This window comes from Peromyscus californicus, unplaced genomic scaffold (assembly GCF_007827085.1).
Source record: "Peromyscus californicus insignis strain IS unplaced genomic scaffold, ASM782708v3 Scaffold_1__1_contigs__length_55948999, whole genome shotgun sequence".
Classification (NCBI taxonomy): domain Eukaryota; kingdom Metazoa; phylum Chordata; class Mammalia; order Rodentia; family Cricetidae; genus Peromyscus; species Peromyscus californicus.
This window is the reverse complement of record NW_026294492.1, coordinates 51,541,042-51,561,464: the sequence shown is the minus strand read 5'-3', so window position 1 is coordinate 51,561,464 and position 20,423 is coordinate 51,541,042. Positions and strand designations below refer to the sequence as shown.

At 42.0% G+C, this 20,423-nt stretch overlaps 1 protein-coding gene across 5 annotated transcripts in view; it reads right to left on the bottom strand.

The window, feature by feature from the left end:
• Positions 1–20,423, bottom strand: part of LOC128115847 (zinc finger protein OZF-like) — a 59,172-nt gene that overhangs the window by 25,022 nt on the left and 13,727 nt on the right. Inside the window, exons 2-3 of one of the 5 annotated variants that reach the window (XM_052746946.1) lie at positions 18,506–18,668; positions 4,333–4,523 (exon numbers count right to left, since the gene is read on the bottom strand). The exons of 2 other annotated variants lie outside the window; for them this stretch is intronic. In XM_052746946.1, coding sequence (XP_052602906.1) covers positions 4,333–4,458 — 126 coding nt within the window. In that variant the 5' untranslated portion in view covers positions 4,459–4,523; positions 18,506–18,668. Of the gene's footprint in view, positions 1–4,332; positions 4,586–18,505; positions 18,669–20,423 lie in introns of those variants that run through there. 2 more of the 5 variants (XM_052746947.1, XM_052746949.1) reach the window with 2 other exon arrangements.

Here is a 20,423-nt window from a genome sequence, read left to right as displayed (position 1 = left end):
TAAGCCTTTGAAGAAAGAAATTGAAGACGATATCAGAAAATGAAAAGATCTCCCATGCTTTTGGACAGGTGGGATCAACATAGTTAAAAAACGGCAACCTTACCAAAAGCAAACTACAGATTCAATGCAATCCCCATCAAAATCCCAACACAATTCTTCACAGACCTTGAAAGAACAATATTCAACTTCATATGGAAAAACAAAAAACCCAGGATAGCCAAAACAATCCTATTCAATAAAGGAACTTCTGGAGGTATCACCATCCCTTACTTCAAGCTCTACTATAGAGCTATAGTAATAAAAACAGCTTGGAAATGGCATAAAAACAGATATGTGGATCAATGGAATTGAACTGAAGATCCTGAAATTAATCCACACACCTATGAACACCAGATTTTTGACAAAGAAGCAAAAACTGTACAGTGGGGGGAAAAAAAGCATCTTCAACAAATGGTGCTGGCATAACTAGACGTCCACATGTAGAAGATTGCAAATAGATCCATATCTATCATCATGTACAAAACTCAAGTTCAAGGAGATCAAAGACCTCAACATAAATCCAGTTACACTGAACCTGATAGAAGAGAAAGTGGGAAGTAGCCTTGAAAGCATTAGCACAGAAGACCACTTCCTAAATATAAAACGGTAGCACAGACACTGAGAGCAACAATTAATAAACTGAGAAGCTTCTGTAAGGCAAAGGACATGGTCAGTAAGACAAAATGGCAGCCTACAGAATGGGAGAAGATCCTTACCACCCCAATATCTGAAAGAGGACTAATCTCCAAAACATATAAAGAACTCAAGAATCTAGAAATCAAACTAGAAATTAAAAAATGGGCTACAGATCTAAACAGAGAATTCTCAACAGAAGAATCTCAAATGGCTGAAAGATATTTAAGAAATTGCTCAACTTCCTTAGTAATCAGGAAAATGCAAATCAAAACGAATCTGAGATACCATCTTATACTTGTCAGAATGGCTAAGATCAAAAACACTAATGACAGCTTATGATGGAGAGGATGTGGAGCAAGTGGAACACTCCTCTACTGTTAGTGAGAGTGTAAACTTGTACAGCCACTTTGGAAATCAGTATGTTGACTTCCCAGAAAATTGGGAATCAATCTACCTCAAGGTCCAGCAATACCACTCTTGGGCATTTACCCCAAGAGATGATTAATCATGCCACAGGGATACTTGCTCAACTATGTTCAGAGCAGCATTATTCATAATAGCTAGAACCTGGAAACAACGAACCTAGATGCCCCTCAACCAAACAATGGATAAAGAAAATGTGGTACATTTACACAATTAAGTATTACTTAGCTGTAAAAAAACAATGACATCATGAAATTTGCAGGCAAATGGATAGAACTAGAAAAAAAATCATCCGGAGTGAGGTAATCCAGATCCAGAAACACAAACACAGTATATACTCACTCATAAGAGGATAGTAGATGAAAAGCAAAGGATAACCAGGCTCCAATCCACAACCCCAGAGAAGCTAGGTAACAAGGAGGACCCTAAGAGAGACGCATGGAAATGGAAAGCCCTGAGAAGGGGAAATAGACATGATCTTCTGGGTAAATTGCAAGTGTGGGGGAGGGGGAGGGAGGGAAATAGGTGGTGTGAACATGAGGGCATGGTGATGGTTGACCTGAGGGAGGGATAGAGAGAGAGAGAGAGAGAGAGAGAGAGAGAGAGAGAGAGAGAGAGAGAGAGAGAGAGAGCAATGAGTTATCTTCATAGAGGGAGCAATTATGGTATTATGGAGAAACCTGGTGCTAGGGAAATTCCTAGGAATCCACAAGGATGATCCCAGCTAAGACTCCAAGTAATAGTGGAGAGTGAACCTGAACTATCCTTACCTTGTAATCAGATTGGTGACTATGCTAATTGTTATCATAGAACCTTCATACAGTAACTAAGTAGATGCTAAGACCCACAGCCAAGCACTGGGCTGAGCTCCTGGAATGCAGCTGAATAGAGGGAGGAGGGATTATATGAGCAAAGGTCAAGATCATGAAGGGGAAACCCACAGAGCCTGATGCTGTGAGCAAATATAAACTATGACAGGAATACAACCTCAGAAGAAAGAGCTCTAAAGTAAAGGAGTGAAAGATATTAAGGGTGACAAAGAATGAGATAGAGAAAGAGGGAAAGAGAGAAAGATACAGAAAGAAAGGGAAAGGGAAAGACAGAGAAGGCAAAAATTATTTCCTCCACATAAGGAGGGCCAAATCCTCTCACTGGATTAGTCTTCCTTAATAAAATCTTCCCTGCCCCATCTACAAAAAATATTAAACACGGCCGGGCGGTGGCCTTTAATCCCAGCACTCGGGAGGCAGAGGCAGGCGGATCTCTGTGAGTTCGAGGCCAGCCTGGTCTACAGAGCGAGATCCAGGAAAGGCGCAAAGCTACACAGAGAAACCCTGTCTCGAAAAACCAAAAAAAAAAAAAAAAAGATTACTTATAAAAAAAAAAAATTAAACAATTCAAGGCCTCCAAATCTAGGTTTAAGTCCATATCTTTTCTCTGTGTTCTTTGAATTATCCCTTGTTTCCCTCCTTACCCAATTCTCTTAGAGAACCTCGGAAACCTTGGATCAGGTCTGGTGGAAACATAGAAGGCAGTCAGTCTCTTGGTGTGCTGAAGTGTGACTGCTGTAGATGATGCCATCTGGAAGCTGCATTTCTAACTGAGTAGGTGTACCACACAAGGCTACAAAAGTTTTAAATTTTATTTAACTTTCATATTTTTTTCATTTTTCCCCGACAGAGTTTCTCTGTGTAGCCCTGGCAGGTCTGGAACTCACACTATAGACCAGGCTGGCCTCTGCTTCTCAAGTTCTGGGTTTAAAAGCATAGACCAACACCACTGATTTGACTATTTTAACAAATTAAACCCTGAAGTCTTAAGTTCAGCAAACATGGAGAGTCACTAATCTTGTATGATCACAGCCCAGACCAGACTCAATTGGGAGAAAATGGGGCCAAGCAAGATCTTGTGTTTGGGGACTGAGGAGAGAGTGAAAGATCTGGATGACAACAATAGGCTTCAACAGTTATAACCAGTTGGTGAAATTTATGGATAGACTCATCTGTCTCTGGTTGGGGTCATGGAATTCTTTCCTCTGTTCCTTGTCTGTGTGGGCCTACATGCCTAGGCCATAGGAATCATCTCCTCCTATATTCATGCAAACCTAATTAAAGAGTCTTTTTAAGAAAAGGGTATAACAGCACACCTTTAACCTAGGAGAGGTGTGGACCCCACTGGCAACTGTGCTTGATGGAGGATGGGCTGCCTGATGGAGGATGGGCTTCCTTCGCAGGGAGCTGGACTAACTTTGAATAGAAAGCAACCATGTGACTATTATGTCAATAATATTACGATAATACAGAATTTGAGCTATGGATACAGCAAAATTCCAATTAAAAACTCTAACAATTTATGCTACAAACAACAGAAATGTCATGAGAAAAGGTCATCATGAATGAAAAAATGATCACCACATGATTGAATAAATAGTACACACTGTGACACCATCTGACTTCTAACTTTGAATGAAACTGTAATAAAGACTGTACTGAACTGGGCAGTGGTGGCAGCACACGCCTTTAAACAAAGCACTTGGGAGTTCGAGGCCAGCCTGGTCTACAGGGTGAAATCCAGGACAGCCAGGGCTACACAGAGAAACCCTATGTCAGAAATAAACAAAATAAAATAAAATTAAAAAAAAACTGTACTGTCTGGAAAATAAAGAGATAAACTGATCATGAGCGCAAACTTAGAAAGAAAAACACAATAAATATAGAGTCAAATGTGACAGGAGGCCAGGAAACCCAAGAAGGATGGCCTTACTGACATATGAGAACGGACTACCCTGGCATCTACAAGCAAATGGGTTTATGACACAGACTTTATGCCCTGCACAGAATTAACTGCAGACGGATCCCACACCTGAATGTTCAGTGCCAAGTGCAGAACTTCTAGAAGACACTAGAGAGATCAGGGCTCTGTGAGTTAGCAAATCTGCCTTCCCTGACAACAGTAAAAAACAGCGCATGTGCGGGCCCTGCATGGTAAGGAGGATGGTTCCACACAAAGGCTCACACCCCGCCATGCTCTCACACACCCCCATGCTCTATGCAGGCGCAAACCGCAGCGCTAAATCACTCAGAGGTCCTGCTTCTGCCTGGGAGTTGCAGGGACCTCAGGGGACCAAAGGGAATCACTCCGGACACTGCGTCATGACGCCATTTCCACAGCCCTGGGGGACCCCACACCGGCTCCCGCGGCTCCTCCCCGTGGGGACAGGGGCCCCTCACTCACCATGGTGGACTCCGCGCTCACACGTTCTCTTCGAGACTCCAGGCAGCGGATTAGGGAAACACGAGACTCTACCTCAGCAGCTGTAGGAGACCAAGCCCCATGGAGGACCGGAAGTGCCCTCCCCATTCTGGCTGGCAGTCCATCTCGAGGTATTGATTGGCTACTGAGGCCTGAGTGATCTAAACAGCTCCCTTAGGGACAGAATGCTGTGAATTAGCATCCCTGGCTTCCACTCCAGGCACAAAGCGGCCCCTGACCTGAAATTGGCATTGCTGCAGAACTTGGGGCTGGACAGCAAAATCTTCCCTGAACTATTCCTGCACTCAGTAGGACTCTTTTCTGGGGCATTAGTGAGGTATGCTAAGAAACTGAGAAAGGACAAAGGAAACCTGCCACTTTCTGGGCTAGCCATACATCAGGCGAGCTGTGGAAAAACGTGTTATGATTTTCAGTTTCGTAAAAACAAAGTTTAATTTATGAAACTACTGACTAACATGCACTCTCTTAAACTGTTAATTCTGTTTAAAAGGCCCATCAATGTAAATACAGGATTTAGAGTAGTAAACCCTATGGTTCAGAATGAGCTTTTTACTTAATCACTCCATATTTACTATAGAACCTCAATATTCTGATGAATAAATTATACATATTTTACTACCTACTTGCCATATAAGTCTACAGATTTGTTTTCCTCTCAATTTGGCATCATTAGTGAAAATAAGTAAACCAAACTAAGAATACTTATTTTTACATCATGCTCCTATTGTTTCATTTTCTTTGTCAGGGTCTCATTCTGCAGCCCTGGCTGGACAGCAACTCACTATGCAGACCAGGCTAGCCTAAAAAACATAAAGATAAGTTTGCCTCTGCTGCAGAGTGCTAAGATTAAAGGCCTGCCCCATGCCTGACTTCTATTAAATCTGCACATTTACTAATGAAATAAACATAAGCTAGGTGTGGCATGTAATTGGACTATGAACTGAGGACACTGTTGCAGAGAGACCACTGTGAGATTTAGTTAACCCTATCTCAAAAGAGCAAATAACAAAGCACATGCAGCCTCCGCCACCCCAGCTTTTGGGACCATTAGTGTCAGTCTTTGTCCTGGAGTCCACATGGGACTATGGCACCCTGGCCTTTGCCCCCCAGTCCACTGTCCACTTTTTGACACCCCTGTCTGGAATCTGTGACAGTGCTGAAGCAGCAGCCAACAGCAGTGCCGATGGCATGAAGAATCCCTGTCCAGCTGCTTTACTGCTGTGCTCCACTGCTCTGTGGAGGAATTTTATCCTGTGTCCTGCCTGCAGGCCTTCCGCTGAGGATTCTTTAAAGCCACACTAACACTTGACTGGCATGTTCAGTTTGGCTCACAGTATGATTTCTGGCTCAGTAACCTAGTTTTCCAGGGCTACTCATTTGTACCTGAACTTGGAAAATAGTAGGTGGAACACATGCTTATGTTGATTGTGAAATGTATGGGATGTTGGGGGCACAGTGGTACTTGTACATGGAGAAGTAGTAACAGAACCAGGGAGTTAATCATCCAGGGGTGTCTTCTCAATGGAGAAGATACAAATCAAATAAGTTCATTCCATCCAGAAGGCTGAGAGTAGATTTTGTTAATGACCTGGTGATTATTTGCTATTTGTGAGGCAGACCTCACCCATCTTTTGCTCTAGAAGCAGACCTCACCACTCTTCCCCAGAATGATTATCCCAGAGTCTTCCTTCCCTAGTCTACTAAGCATTTGTGGGAAGATGTCACATGTACTCTATTGCCTGCTGACCTCTAAACTCTCTTGGTCAGTTATCACACTAGATTCTAGGCCTTTTAGGTATAGAAGCCACCCTCATGGTCACATGTACTTTGTAAAGGAGTCTCTATGTAATCACACCTTAACCTTTATTGTGCACCTGGAAGTGGATTGATTGTTGACTGGAAACCTTTTCCCATATTGTACTGTGTTTTAAATATACTGACATTGATCTTCCTCTCCCCAAATTCTGATCCACATTGATGAAGTCAATCTGAACTGGGTATTCAGTCTCATCCTGCAGGGACCCCCAAAACTGGTGCCCTATGTGGGGAACATGACCCTTGGAGAAGTTAAGAAGAGTTTACCATAACTAAAAATAAGGGGTCCTTTCACTGATAAGCAGTTGTGACCTTAAACTGAGAGTGGGACTAAAATAAATATGGGCTCTCCTCAGTTATCTGAGACAAAGCATGTTGTACAATAATTGAAATACTTATTCAGATCCAAGGAACAAAATATTCAGAGCTCCAGGTCTACAAATTTTAGAATGCATAGGAACCAAAGAAAGGAGAACCCATGAAAAGGGGGATAATAATGTTGCATGGACTGCACAGTGACCACTGCTGCTTGACAATTTTCTAGCCTTTTGACATTGTGGATCACAGTTCTCCAGCACCTTTTGGTTTTCATTTTTAATAATTCTCACTGTGTGTTATGGGAGTTCCCTTATGCTTTTTTCTTTGGGAAATTCTGGGTGGGCATCAGTAGAGAATGAAGATGTATACAATGTGAGCGTCTTTAAACAAAATAATTTTTGGAAAAAAATCCCTGCCACATATACCATGATAACTCTGCCTACTCAAGTTAACATCAAGCTGCTAGGAAAGTTAGATGAGTAACATATGCTTGATAAATAAGATTTATTTGACAAAGAAGATTTTCTGATAAATAATGTATATTTGATAATCAAGATTTATAAATAGCTAACGTCTGTTGATTCACAGTAATATTTATCTAGCTTTTTTTTTTTTTTGCTAACTTTAAGAATTAGCTATTTGGATAAACTAAGTAATATTCTATAATAGAGGGTCTGGTTCCCCCCCAAAAAAGTCCTTTTCCCAAGATCAGACATTTAAACAAAAGCTGACATTTCCACAAGGGCTGGGAGAAAGTTCCTGCTTGCTATAGAGGGAGCCATTCTCCTTATCTCTGGCAAGAGGAACTAGCTGCCATTAACACATGACTGTGGTGTCTATTAACTCCTCATGGTCCATGCTAGCTCCCTCAATCCCTGCTCACAAGCCCCAACCCAGCACACAAGCCCCCTTCCTCCCATTCCCATTTACTCCTTTGTGCAATTGTAGAGTATAAAAGTGTAGCCTTCTTTAATAAAGCAGCAGCTGTTCAGATTCCCTCTCAGATCCTGTCAGTCTCCTGCCCTCAACAACTCCATACCTCCACTTTTGGACTGAACCTCTGGCAATAAAGTCCCTGTTGAATGGTTTTTAAAAAGTGGAGAGAGAGAATTTTCTGCTGAACACATCTTGGTCACGAAGGCCGAATGGACTCCAGACCCTTTAGGCTTCCTGGCCAGCCACGGACCTTTGGGATTTGTCCTCTCTCAGGATCTGACTGGAACTCAGAACTCTTTCCCTGATCCTTTAGTTAATGCTTAAATGAATGCTTGATTTTCATGGTAAATAAACTAATGGAGCAAATTTCATAATTTTAAACTGTATCATTGGGTGTGCTTGAATAAAAAAAAAAGACATAAAAAGAAAAGTAAAGGACATGAGTGCTCCTAAGTGTGGTGGAGGAAGAAGTTTTTGTAGATGTGTGGGAGAGCATAGTCAGAGGGAGGGATATCTGGGGGAGTCCAGAGTGGACAAGACCAGACTGAGCTGGGTCATGTGGGGAGAATGGGAAGGGAACGGAAGAGATGGGAACCAGGTGAAGCAGTCAGGAGGCCAAAGATACAAGAGGGGCAGGAGACCCAAATGTCTAAACTACATATGGAAGAGCCTCTGGGGTAAGGATAGCCCAGTCCCTGGGCAGGGGAGTTTAGGGTAGAGGGTTCAGTATGCCAGCCATTCCCTGTAACAGGTAGGAACTGAGGGATTCTGGGAGAAAATGGTGGCTAAGTCCAGACTTGGTATGCTAAATGTGCACCTTAGCCATTTGCCCCAGACTTGAAACTTAACATCCCATCCTTTTGTTGATAATGAATAAGGGGTGAAGTAATGGTCTTAGTAAGGGTTTCTATTTCTTTAAAGAGACACCATGACCATAGCACCTCTCATAAAGGTAAACATTTAATTGAGGTGGTTGCCTACACTTCAGAGATTCAGTCCACTATCATCATGGTGGGGAGCATGGCAGTATGGTGCTGGCTGAAAACTGACCAGAAGGCAATAGGAAATGGTCTCAGACACTGGGCTGTATCTTGAGTATATATGAGACCTCACGCCTGCTTCCACAGTTACACACTTCTTCCAATAAGACCATACCTACTTCAACAAAGCAATACCTCCAAATAGTGCCACTCCCTTGGGGGCCATTTTCTTTCAAATCACCACAGTTATCATTTACGAGCACCTCCTCCTGGCATAGGGTTATTGTAGGTGGGGACCTAAAGCTGGTTTGAATTCAGTTGTTGGCTGAATCTGTGAGGAGCAGGCTGTTTCACACATTGTCCAGGCACTGTAGTGCCATCTGTGGCTACATATATGTAGGCAGCAGTTAGAGCAGTCTGTTGCTTGGAAATCTGCTGGAAGAGATATATATTAGGGGTTTATATATAAAGTTGAGGAGTTTAGTGGGAAATTTTTTTCTTAGGTGTGCATCTGAAACTTTTATTCCCATGATACTGGTTGTTCTGGGAGGGGAGTCCCAAGACTAGTAAAGGAGAAGATCCTAACCTCAGGAATAGTCAGGTGGGGAAACAGGCTGTTGGTTGACAGGATATCTGGAGTCCCTTTAACCTGTGAGAGATGGATCAAAGTCAACGCCCTGAAGCTTACAAAACAATTTATAATTTTATAAAAAGAGGTAAAAATTTTAGATATGTTAGCATTACCACTGTTTGTAATCTACAAACACATTGTAGAAATACACATTGTAGAAAGAGCAGTAGACTCATGCCTTTGTGTCACAGTAGAAGCTTGGGAACCCAAAAATGGTTCTGGGTTAAAAGCATGAACAGTTGTTAAGGTGAGCTCAGAGAGAACAGAAACATTCTGTGGAGCAGAAGGGCAATAGCTCACTAGATCTTGATTTTAAATATGAAAAAAGCAAGGCCTCTTCCCTTTCTTTATTCAGAAGACTGGGTGAATATAGATTATTTGGATATTTTAAGCATAATTGGAAGCACTTTTAAATCTCATGCTCAGCTAATTAAATGTACTGATTAATTCAAAGTATAATACAGAGATACATGGCACCTTCTTAAAGAAGGACAAAAATAAAGTGAAAGTGACAGATTGGTTTTAAAATCTCTTGACAATGGAAAGGCTAGGCCTGTAACAGGCATAACCAGGCATGAGGCGTGGTTTTCCCTCACTGACTGGGAATGATCAGGAGCTCTGACAGCAATCTGGTGACATTGTGTGGTCTCCTCTCATTAGCTAGGCACGATCAGGAACTCTGTATAGCACCTGTTGCTAGGCCCTCAGGCAGGCTCCAGATTGGCTCATAAGGAAGTACATTATGTGCATGCCTTGGCAACTGGTTTGAACCAATTTCCTCAGACCCTATGGGCCTGTCCTACTACATATCCACCCTTTTATTTTATTCTGTGGGCACTCAGTGGGAGTCAGAGTTCTTTGCTCCAGCCTTGTTGACCCCATCTCAGAGGGGCTCAGCAACTGGACTGTGCCTGACTTAGGTTGGCTTGCCAAACAAGCTCTTACCCATTAAGATGCCCTCAAAGAGCATCCATCCCTGGGGAATCACCCCAGGTGAGGAGGATCAGGCAGTAGCCTTTTGAATTTCAGAAAGCCAGCCATGCATAATCTCCTGTGGAGGGCTATGAATTGGATGTCTAAGAGCCATTAACTCCTGTAGAGTCATCTTAGTGGCTGCCCATTGTTGCCAGATGTGCTGTAGGAAACTCTTAATAAGGACACAGACTAAAAGCAACACTCTGCCAATCAATACATAAGTGAGAATCCAGGAGCAATCAGCCTTTTTCTATTATGCCAAACCTTTTAAAAAAAAATAGAGTCAAAGGCCACTACCTCTGCCCTTGCTTGATTTAATTGTAAAATGTTGTGTGTTAGCTGTAGTGAATGATATAGAAACAGCTGACAATGGGCTCTCAACATATTTAGCTAGCTCCTGGTGGACTAAAAATGTGCCTCATCTCAAAAGACATCATACAAAATGAGAAAAAAATGAGGGTCCACAAGTCTTCAGCTTTTAGAGGGGCAATGAGAGCAAGAAAGGGGAGTGTACACATTACCCATCCTGGGTTATTTCCTCCTTGGTGTAAGCAGGCTGATCCATGGCCAGGCATACATCTCTTGCTGGGACCCATATTGGTGTAGTGGCACTCTGAGGAAAGACACAGCATATCCTCTCCCACAGGTCACCAGGGGGGATGGCGGCTGCCATTGGAGGGAGATAGGATCTCTCCATCTCACCAGGGGTAGAGGCATGACTCTTGGTAGAGATGCCCAGTGCTTGTAGGCTGGGCTGATCCCCTTGTCATCAAAAGTGAGAAAATTCATAAGGAAAAGAACCTCTGTTCAAGCCAGATGAAGATCTCCTAGCCTATGGTGAGATAGTCCTTGCCAACAGCTCCTTAAGAGCTCTGTTGGTTCTCTCCACAATGGCTTGTCCCTGTGGATTGTAGGGGATGACAGTTGTATGGGAAATCTTCCAGGACCCCAGAAAGTCACTGAATTGTTGAGAGGCATTGGCAGGGTCACTGTCAATCTTAAGTGCCAAAGTAACCCCATAACTGCCATGGCTGACTTAAGGGCCTTGATAGCATTGACAGCCTCTTCTCCAAAAAGGGTGAGGGCATAAACAAAGGAGGAAGAAGTATCTATTATCACATGAACATATTTAAGATTTCCAAAGGGGGTATGATATGTGACATCCATCTGCCAGATGTTGTTAGGCAACAAGCCCCAGAAATTAACCCCTGCACATTGATGTGGTCCCAAGGGGAAATGTTTACATTCGGAAACTGGTAATTATGGAAGAAGTCTATGAAAATTGTGTGGAGACAGATAGGAACTGCTAATGAAGAGCCCTGGCTTGCTCTAGGAGATCCACAGTGGCTGTTAATATGATGGTGTCTCTAACCTCATTTCCTTGAGCCAGTATTCTGGGTAATTTGGAGTGAAATCTAATATGTGACAGGTACCAATGCTCAGTCTTCTGATTTAGGACATTTTGTATGAGCAGTATGGTGCTGGCAATGGGGGACAGTGAGTCTTTGAGTCGAGAAGAGGCCAGCTTGCAAACGCCTTTACAGCATACTGGTTGTCAGAAAAAATATATTAATAGACTCGGTCTGGCACCCCACTAGAACTTTAGGAGGGCCAATAGCTCACCCAATTGAACAGAACCAGGGTTATGGATAACATACGTAACACCTGTGGAGCCAGGACACTGGATAAGAACAATATATCTGTTTCTATTAGAATCTGAAAAGGCCAGGGTGACATGAGGGATGGGAGTGGAGCAGGGGACTGCATGGGGCTGCATCTTTATTGGAAGTGTGGGTAGTACTGCTAAGATCTTGGCTTTTGGCAAATGATTGTCAATAGTTCCTGTGAATCCTGCAACCATTTCCTAGAATGAGATAGAATCTGCCCAGAGAAACTGGGTATTCTTTAAAGAAAAGGAGAAGACAAACTTATCTGTCTCTCCTTTGTATGTTCTCCATGCCAGCATCTGTGCCTTAAGGTCGAGTTGGAAGGACTAGTAAAACTTAGAGGTGACCTTGTACAGGTCAGAATGTGCTTCATGTATCTATAGAAGGGGCCCAGATCACCATAATACTCCCAAAAGTCCCCTATGTTTCCAGAGGACCATTCCTAGTAAGGGTCTTTGAGGATCATGGCATTGTAGGCTGGAGGTGGCTAGAACGGCCAAAACCATGCTGGGCACCAGATGTTGCTGGGTCCTAAGGGCTCCCTGGGGGGAGGAGGTGAGAAGGCATGGTGTCAACAGCACAGACACTAGGAGTCAGATAAAAGGTAAACAGCAGACTTGTTTACTCAGTAACAGGAAAGGCCTTATATACCCTCCTCCCAGCACCCAGGTTGTATCTCAATCTGGTGACATTGCATGGTCATCCCTCATTGGCTTGGCATGATCAATACCTCTGACAGTGCCTGTTGCTAGGCCCTCAGGCAGACTCCATACAATCAGGACCTCTGACAGTGCCTGTTGCTAGGCCCTTGGGCAGACTCCAGGTTGGCTCATAAGGAAGTACGTTATGTACATTCCTTGGCAACTGGTTTGAGCCAATTTCCTTGACCCTAAGGGCCTGTCCTACTACAGCACACTGTATGATTTCTGGCTCAGGGAATATAGTTTCCCAGGGCTACTCATTTGTACCTGAACTTGGAAAATAGAGGGTGGAGTCACATATTTATGCTGATTATGTAATATCTAGATATTGGGGGCATGCAGGTCCTTGTACTTCCAGAGAAATAATAACAGAACAAGGAAGTTAATCATTCAGGAGTGTCTGCACAATGGAGGAGATACTAATCAAATAACTGCATTCCATCCAGAAGACTGAGAGTGGATTTTGTTAATGACCTGGTGAACTTTTTGCTATCTGTGGAGCAGAGCCCACCCATCTTTTGCTACAGAGGCAGACATCACCAATATTCCCCAGAATGATTATCCCAGAGTCTTCCTTCCCTAGTCCATTAAGCATTTGAGGGGAGATGTCACATGCACTCTATGGTCTGCTGACCTCTATGCTCTCTTTGTCAGTTATCACACTAGACTCTAGGCCTTGTAGGTATAGAAGCCACCCTCATGGTCAAATGTACTTTGTAAAGGAGTCTCTATGTAATCATACCTTAACCTTTATTGTGCACCTGGAACTGAACTGATTGTTGCCTGGAAACCTTTTCCCAAATTGTTCTGTTTCAAATATGTTGGTAATGATCCACTTGCTAATAGTCTCCCCGAAGTCTGATGCAGGTAAATGAAGTCAATCTTCACTGGGTTTTCACTCTCATCTCGCTGAGACCACCACAACTGGTGCCCGATGTGGCACACGTGACCCTTGGAGATGGTAAGAATAGATTCCTTTAAATAGAAATTAAGGGTCCTCCCACTGATAAGGGATTGTGACCCTAAAGTGAGAGTGGGCTCTTTTCAGTTATCTAAGAAAAAGCATTTTGTACAATTATTAAAATGTTTGTTAGGATCCAGAGGAACAAAATATTCAGAGCTACAGGTCTACAAACTTTAGAATGCATGGGAATTAAAGCAAAGAGAGTCCATGAAAAGGGAGATAATAAAGTGTCATGGACTGCATGGTGACCACTGCTGCTTAACAGAGTTCCAGTGTTTAACACTGTGGATCACAATTATCTAGTACCTTTTGATTTTCATTTTTAATGATTCTCACTGTGTGTTATGGGAGTTCAATTATGCCTTTTCCTTTGGGAAACTTTGTGAGGGCTTCCGCAGAGGATGAATGGAAGCCTCTTTAAACAAACTAATTCAATGGAAAAATTCCCTGCCACTATGAAACCATATAGAATGATAACTCTGCCTACTCCTACAAAAGTTAACTCCAAGCTGCTAGAAAAGTTAAATGAGTAACATATGCTTGATAAATAAGGTCTGTTTGAAAATAAGATTTCTTTGATAAATAAGATATATTTGATAATCAAGATTTATAAATTCCTGAGGTCTACTCATGTTCACATTAATATTTGTCTAGCTTTGTCTTTGCTAACATTAAGCTTTACCTATTTGGATGAACTAAACTATGTTGCATAATGGAATGTCTGGTCCCCTGAGAAAGTTTTTTTTCTCAAGGTCAGTCATTTAAACAAAAGCCCCCATTTGCACAAGGGTTTGGAGAAAAGTTCCTGCTTGCTAAAAGGGGAGCCATTCTCCTTATCTCTGAAAAGAGAAACTTGGGACTACTCCATTCACATAAGTCTGTGGTGTCTATTAACTTGTCAGTGCTAACTCCCTCAATCCCTGCTCACAAGGCTCACCCCAGGTCAGAAGCCCCTTCCTCCCATTCCCATTTTCTCCTTTGTACAATTGTAGAGTATAAAATGTGTAGCCTTCTGTTATAAAGCAGGAGCCACCCTGATTCACCCTCAGATCCTGTCAGTCTCCTTCCCTCAACAACTTCACACCTCTTGTTTTGGACCTGAACCCTGCTGGAACTGGACTCTGAAAATAAAGTCCTGTTAAATAGGTTTTTTTAATAGAGAGAGAATTTTCTGCTGTACACATCATGGCAGGGCAGGGAGAATGGACTACAGAGCCTTTTGACTTCTAGTTCAGCCATGTATGTTTGGAACTTACACTCATACAGGATCTGCCTGGAACTCAGAGCTCTCAGGCTATGAGCTGCCTGTCACCCCCTTCTGCCCAGGGGCCACCAAAGCCAGCAGGGCTCCACTGCTGCAGCATGAGCTAGCTCAGATGGTCCAGAACTTAGAATTTTCTTGTTTTACATTCATTTGATTTTTGTTTAAATGTTTTTGTTTTGTTTTCATTGTTGTTGTTGCTCCTCTCACACATACTGGGAATAACTCAATATTAAAGATTCCTTGGTGAGAAATGATTTTCCTTTTCCCTTAATAGCAGGAATAACTCAATATTAATGGTCCTTTCATGGGAGAAAAAAATGAAAGCAAGCCCAACTTCTAATACAAAACAATCACAACCAGGACTTAAAATACAAAGCCAATGCTGTTTAAATTTCCAGAGACATTAGTCAATCATTATATGGAGAATGTTCTCTTCCCCTGATCATTTAGTTAATGCTTAAATGAATGCTTAATGTTCATAGTAAATAAACTAACACAGCAAAGTTCATAATTTTGAACTGTATCATTGGGTATGCTTGAATTAAAAAAATAAAAAAGACAGGAAAGGTCATGACTGCTCCTAGGAATGGTAGAGAAGCAAGTTTATTGTAAATATGTGGGAGAGCATAGTCAGAGGCAGTGGTATCTGGGAGAGACCAGAGTGGACATTAGCACAGTGACCTGGGTCATGTGCTGGGGGAAAGGAAATAGGGGAACCAGGTGGAGCAGCCAGGAAGCCAAAGGTTCAAAAGGGGCGTGTGACCAAATGTCTAAATTATATAGGGAAGATCCTTTAGGGGAAGTGTAGCCCAGTCCCTGGCCTGGAGAGTTCAGGGTAGAGGGCAGAGTATTCTAGCCATACCCTGTAACAGGTAGGGACTGAGAAATGATGGGAGAACAAGGTAACTGGGGCAACTTTGATATGCTAAATAGACACCTTAGCCACTTGTCCCAGACTTGAATCTTAACATCCTAATCTTTTGTTGATAATAAATGAATGATAAAAGGTGATATAACTGTCTTACTTAGGGCTTCTATTTCTGTGAAGAGACACCATGACCTCCCCACCAGTCATAAAGGAAAACATTTAATTGAGGTGGTTGCCTAGAGGTTCAGAGGTTCAGTCCATTATCATCATGGTGGAGAGCATGACATTGTTCAGGCACACATAGTGCTGTCTAAATCTTGATCATAAGGAACAGGAAATGGTCTCAGACACTGGACTGTATCTTGAGCATATGAGACCTTAAGGCCACCTCCACAGTAATGCATTTTCTCTAACAAGACCACACCTACTCCAACAAAGCCATAACTCTTAATGGTACCACTCTTTGGGGGCCATTTTCTTTCAAACTACCACAGTAATAATCTATGACTAGCTTCTCCTGGTATTGGGGCATTGTAGGTGGTAACATGAAAAGATGGAATGTTGGCCAAATCTGATAAGAACAGGCTGCACAAATCTAACTCTGTGGGGTGCACTTTTCAGCAAGTTATATCTGTCCTAGGGCAAATGGTTTTGGGCAACAGAAAAAGTATTATCTTTAAATTAAAAAGAAATTCTTTTTGAAATTTTGAAACTAAATATACCTTAGGATATGTGGGTAAATATACCTATATTCCCCTTTATCTTTATACATAAACTAAAGGTTTAGATGTATTTACTTTTAGATCACAAAGGACATTCTGTTGCCAGATTTTTCTCGGGTCACCAACTCACAAAAAAAAACAACATAGAGACTTATTATTAATTATGAAAGCTCAGCCTATAGCTTAGGCTTGTTTGTAACTAACTCTTATAACTTATGTTAACTTACTTTTATTCATCTACGTGTTGTTGCCACATGACTCTTGGCTTTTACCTCTCCTCTTGAATATTTTTGTCCCTCTTTGTCTGGCTGGTGACCCTGCCCTTCCTCTTCCTCAAAACCTCTCTGTCCCAGTAAGTCCTGCCTAACTTCTTTCTGCCCAGCTAAGGGCCATTCAGCTCTTTATTAAACCAATCACAGTGATGCGTCTTCACACAGTGTAAAGGAATATTCTGCAACAGCGTTCAGTTTCAATTTCAGCCTGCCTTTTGCTAGCAGCTTTTAAATTTAAATCACTTTAATTCTTATGTGCCTGCCACTGCCTCCCAAGTTTTGAGATTAAAGGTATATGCCTCCCTAGTGCTGGGATTAAAGGTGTGAACCACTACTTCACTATGGATTCCTTATAATAGTTATTCTCATAGGTTTAATTTGGCTCTACATTTTCCTTATTTTTTTACTGTAATCTGTTATTTTTGCTGATTTATTCTGAATTTGTTCCCTGGCAAATTTTAATGTTCTAGTCTTAATTAAACATGATGCCAATTTGCCCATTATTTCATTATTTTCAGATGTTTTGTCTGAATACAAAATTTTATATCTTTGCTAAGTTTTGCTGGGTGTTGTCATTTTCATTTATGCCTCACATGACCCGATATCTTAGGTCATTTATCTGCAAGTTAGTGGTTTTCCATTTTGATTACAATAAAGCTATACCACTGCAGATGCACCATGAATTGGAGAAGATACTCCTTTTGCCTTCCTTAGTTGTTTGTCTTCCAGCCAATTATGGTTCACTGATTTTGTGGTGCCTTCCTCAGTATTGACCATTCCATCCCAAGTCTAGAGGTTGACGGTTTCCACTAGTTTGGGATCCACCAGCAGTTGATGAGCCATCAGTAAACCATGCCTTAGCCAAATGATGTAACCATTCTGTTTTTTCCCTACAGCTCAATATTTGCCTCTCTTGGTGAAGGGGTGAGTGCTTTAGGCAACTGAGCTATTTCCTCAGTGCAGGAAGGCACAGAGCCCCTTGATATCATATCCTGGCCACTAGGAATTCTGATATGTACCAGTTCCACTATAATGCCTTTCCTTCCATGCTAAGGACTCTGCCTTTGAAGAGATCCAATCCATCATTGTAAGGGGTGCCCAGATCACCATAGGATAGATGCCATTCACTATCAGTTTCTCCATGTCTCATAAAATGTCCAGATTTGTTTCTCAAAGAGAGGATATTTATTCTCCTTATATGGAAATCATTTGCAATAGAATCCAAAAGGTAAATGTAGGTGGACTCCCTTCTGCTTTATGAAGACTCCCTAGTTGCCAATTCACCAATAAATATGATATCCATCATTAGGGTATCATCTGGTTCAATAATGGTCAGGGTGGAATGCACAGAGAAGACCTTAATGGCTGCTGCAAAAGCTGCTCTTTGCTCCCATGCCCCATTGGAAATTAGCTGCCTTTCTAGTAACTATGTAGAGGGTTTACTACAATAACCTGTAAATACTGTATCTGATTTCTCTACTGTGCAAACACAACAATTAGGAGCTGTGTCTGAGTTTTGTCCCTAGGTGGTGGGATTAAAGGCGTGAACCACCACCACATTTAGAATTTAGAAAACAAGTAAGTTATAGAGATCTGTCTGACTCTGCAGGGATGAGAAGCATGGGCAATCACTGCTCTGCTCAAATATTTTAGTTCCCAATCACTCCAACTCTGAGAGATTTAGAAAACAAGTTTGAACTGTAGCAACCATTTGAATTTACTTCAAAAAATGTAAATCTCTTAACTGTGATTTTAACAGCAAACAATAAAAATATCCTTTTTATTTAAGAAGAAAACTCAAAAGCTGATTCCAAAATGACATGAGTCATGTGACAATCTATATTCTAACATTATAATGTGGAATTGAGACATGTGGTACAAAAAACCCATATTTCATTTTATGCCAGTAAGGCAAGTGTGACTTTGGTAAATTATCATTCAAAAATATTATTTTTTTATTCTTTTCCCTGGTCAAATGAAAGAAATTTGTTATTCTTTATAAGTTAGTTTGAATGACCCACCTGTCTGATGAACTATCACCTCTTCTTATACGCAGGTCCCTCCTGTTCAAATATAACTTTTATCAATTTCGATGGTATCTACAGCTTTTCTTCTGTGTAAACACAGGCAAAATCTCTTCCCCAATGGAACACATATCCCAATTCCATTCTGAGGTTAACACACCTTTAAAATACACAAATTGATTTAATTCAGCAGCTTTTCTGTGCTATAATGTCTCTCTGCACCTATCATCTGTTTTCAGTGGCATTTAAAAAATTTGAACTTAATAAAGCAATCTAACATTGGGAGTTTTGATGCAGACAGGGAATGATTGGATTGAATTTGAAATTGGGGCCTCCAGAAGGCCCACTTAGGGTATTTCTCAATGGCAAAGGTTTACCTTGTCTGTCCCTTGATAATCTGCATCAACTGCATCTATAGTAAGACACAACCACACACCCCTGCACCTAAATCAAAACCCCACCTTCAGTGGTCACAGATGGCTGAAGCAGGGATGTGTCCCTGAGGCACCGTGCCTAGGCTGGATCCAGCAAGCTACCCTTCTCTGTGCAGCAACTGCTTCCTCTATGTCCCATGCCCCACAGAGCCTGTAGTACCTCCGTTCTCTGCAGCAAGACTGTCATTTGGCCTCTCAGCACCTCCTCCTCCTCCTCACAGCTAGCCAGGATAGACTGCTGCACCTTCAAAACCTCCTTTAGCAGAAAGGCATCTTTGGCAAATTCTGTAATCTAGAGTGGGCAAGGGCTTCATGACCAACTACTTTGAGCCAGGGAGAAACTAGGAACCTCTTCACTGGGTCACTTGGAACACGGTCTGTAGCTAGAGTTTTCCTGCCTGGCCCACAGTCAGGACAAATCTCTCTCACCCACCAGTCCCACAGCCGCTCAGACCCGAACAAGTAAACACAGAGACTTATATTGGTTACACACTGTATGGCCGTGGCAGGCTTCTTGCTAACTGTTCTTATAGCTTAAATTAATCCATTTCTATAAATCTATACCTTGCCACATGGTTTGTGGCTTACCGGCATCTTCACATGCTGTTTGTCATCATGGCGGCTGGCGGTGTCTCTGACTCAGCCTTCCACTTCCCAGCTTTATTCTCCTCCTTGTCCCGCCTATACTTCCTGCCTGGCCACTGGTCAATCAGTGATTTATTTATTGACCAATCAGCAACACATTTGCCATACAGAACATCCCACAGCAACGGTCCCAGACTCAGGACAGGAGCTGACCTGACTCAGAACTTGTATTTGTATAACCCAGGTGCTGAAAATGTTCCTCAGAGATTTAAATATTTGGGAAGGAAAAAATCCAAAGTTAGAATTATTTTGTGAGGCTTGAAGGTACTCCAGATCATATTTTGATGTTCATCAAATCTTGGCATACAGGTTGGACTCTTCAGGAGGGAAATATTCAGCTTCTTGATATTTGAACTTGATCTCAGGCAAAACAAACTGCAAAAAGGGTCAAGTGTATAGGGCACAATACATGAATCACAAATATGAAAATTAAAGCAGCGTGTGGATAATATAACCATGAATTTATGGGGATGTGACTTATTGCAGCAATGAAAAACACAGATTATGTTTTAAGGCCCTGTCTACTTACAACACACAAAAATCAGACACTGGCCTACAGGTCAGCAAATACTTTGTCTATTTGGCCATTCACAGAAAGCCACCATGCTTTCCCTGTTCTTAGGGTCTCTGTTGGCACATCTTGGGGAACTCAAGAGTCTGGAGTTGCCTTGCCATGCTCAATAACCCATAAAGTCAACTTGGAGTATAATATCAACTTATGGAATGCCCAACTTTGACCTGTGACATGCACATTCACACAAAGAGTACACATGAATACAACACCTGGGGGACAGTGAGATGATTCTGATGGTAAAGACACTTGCTGTTTTTCTACC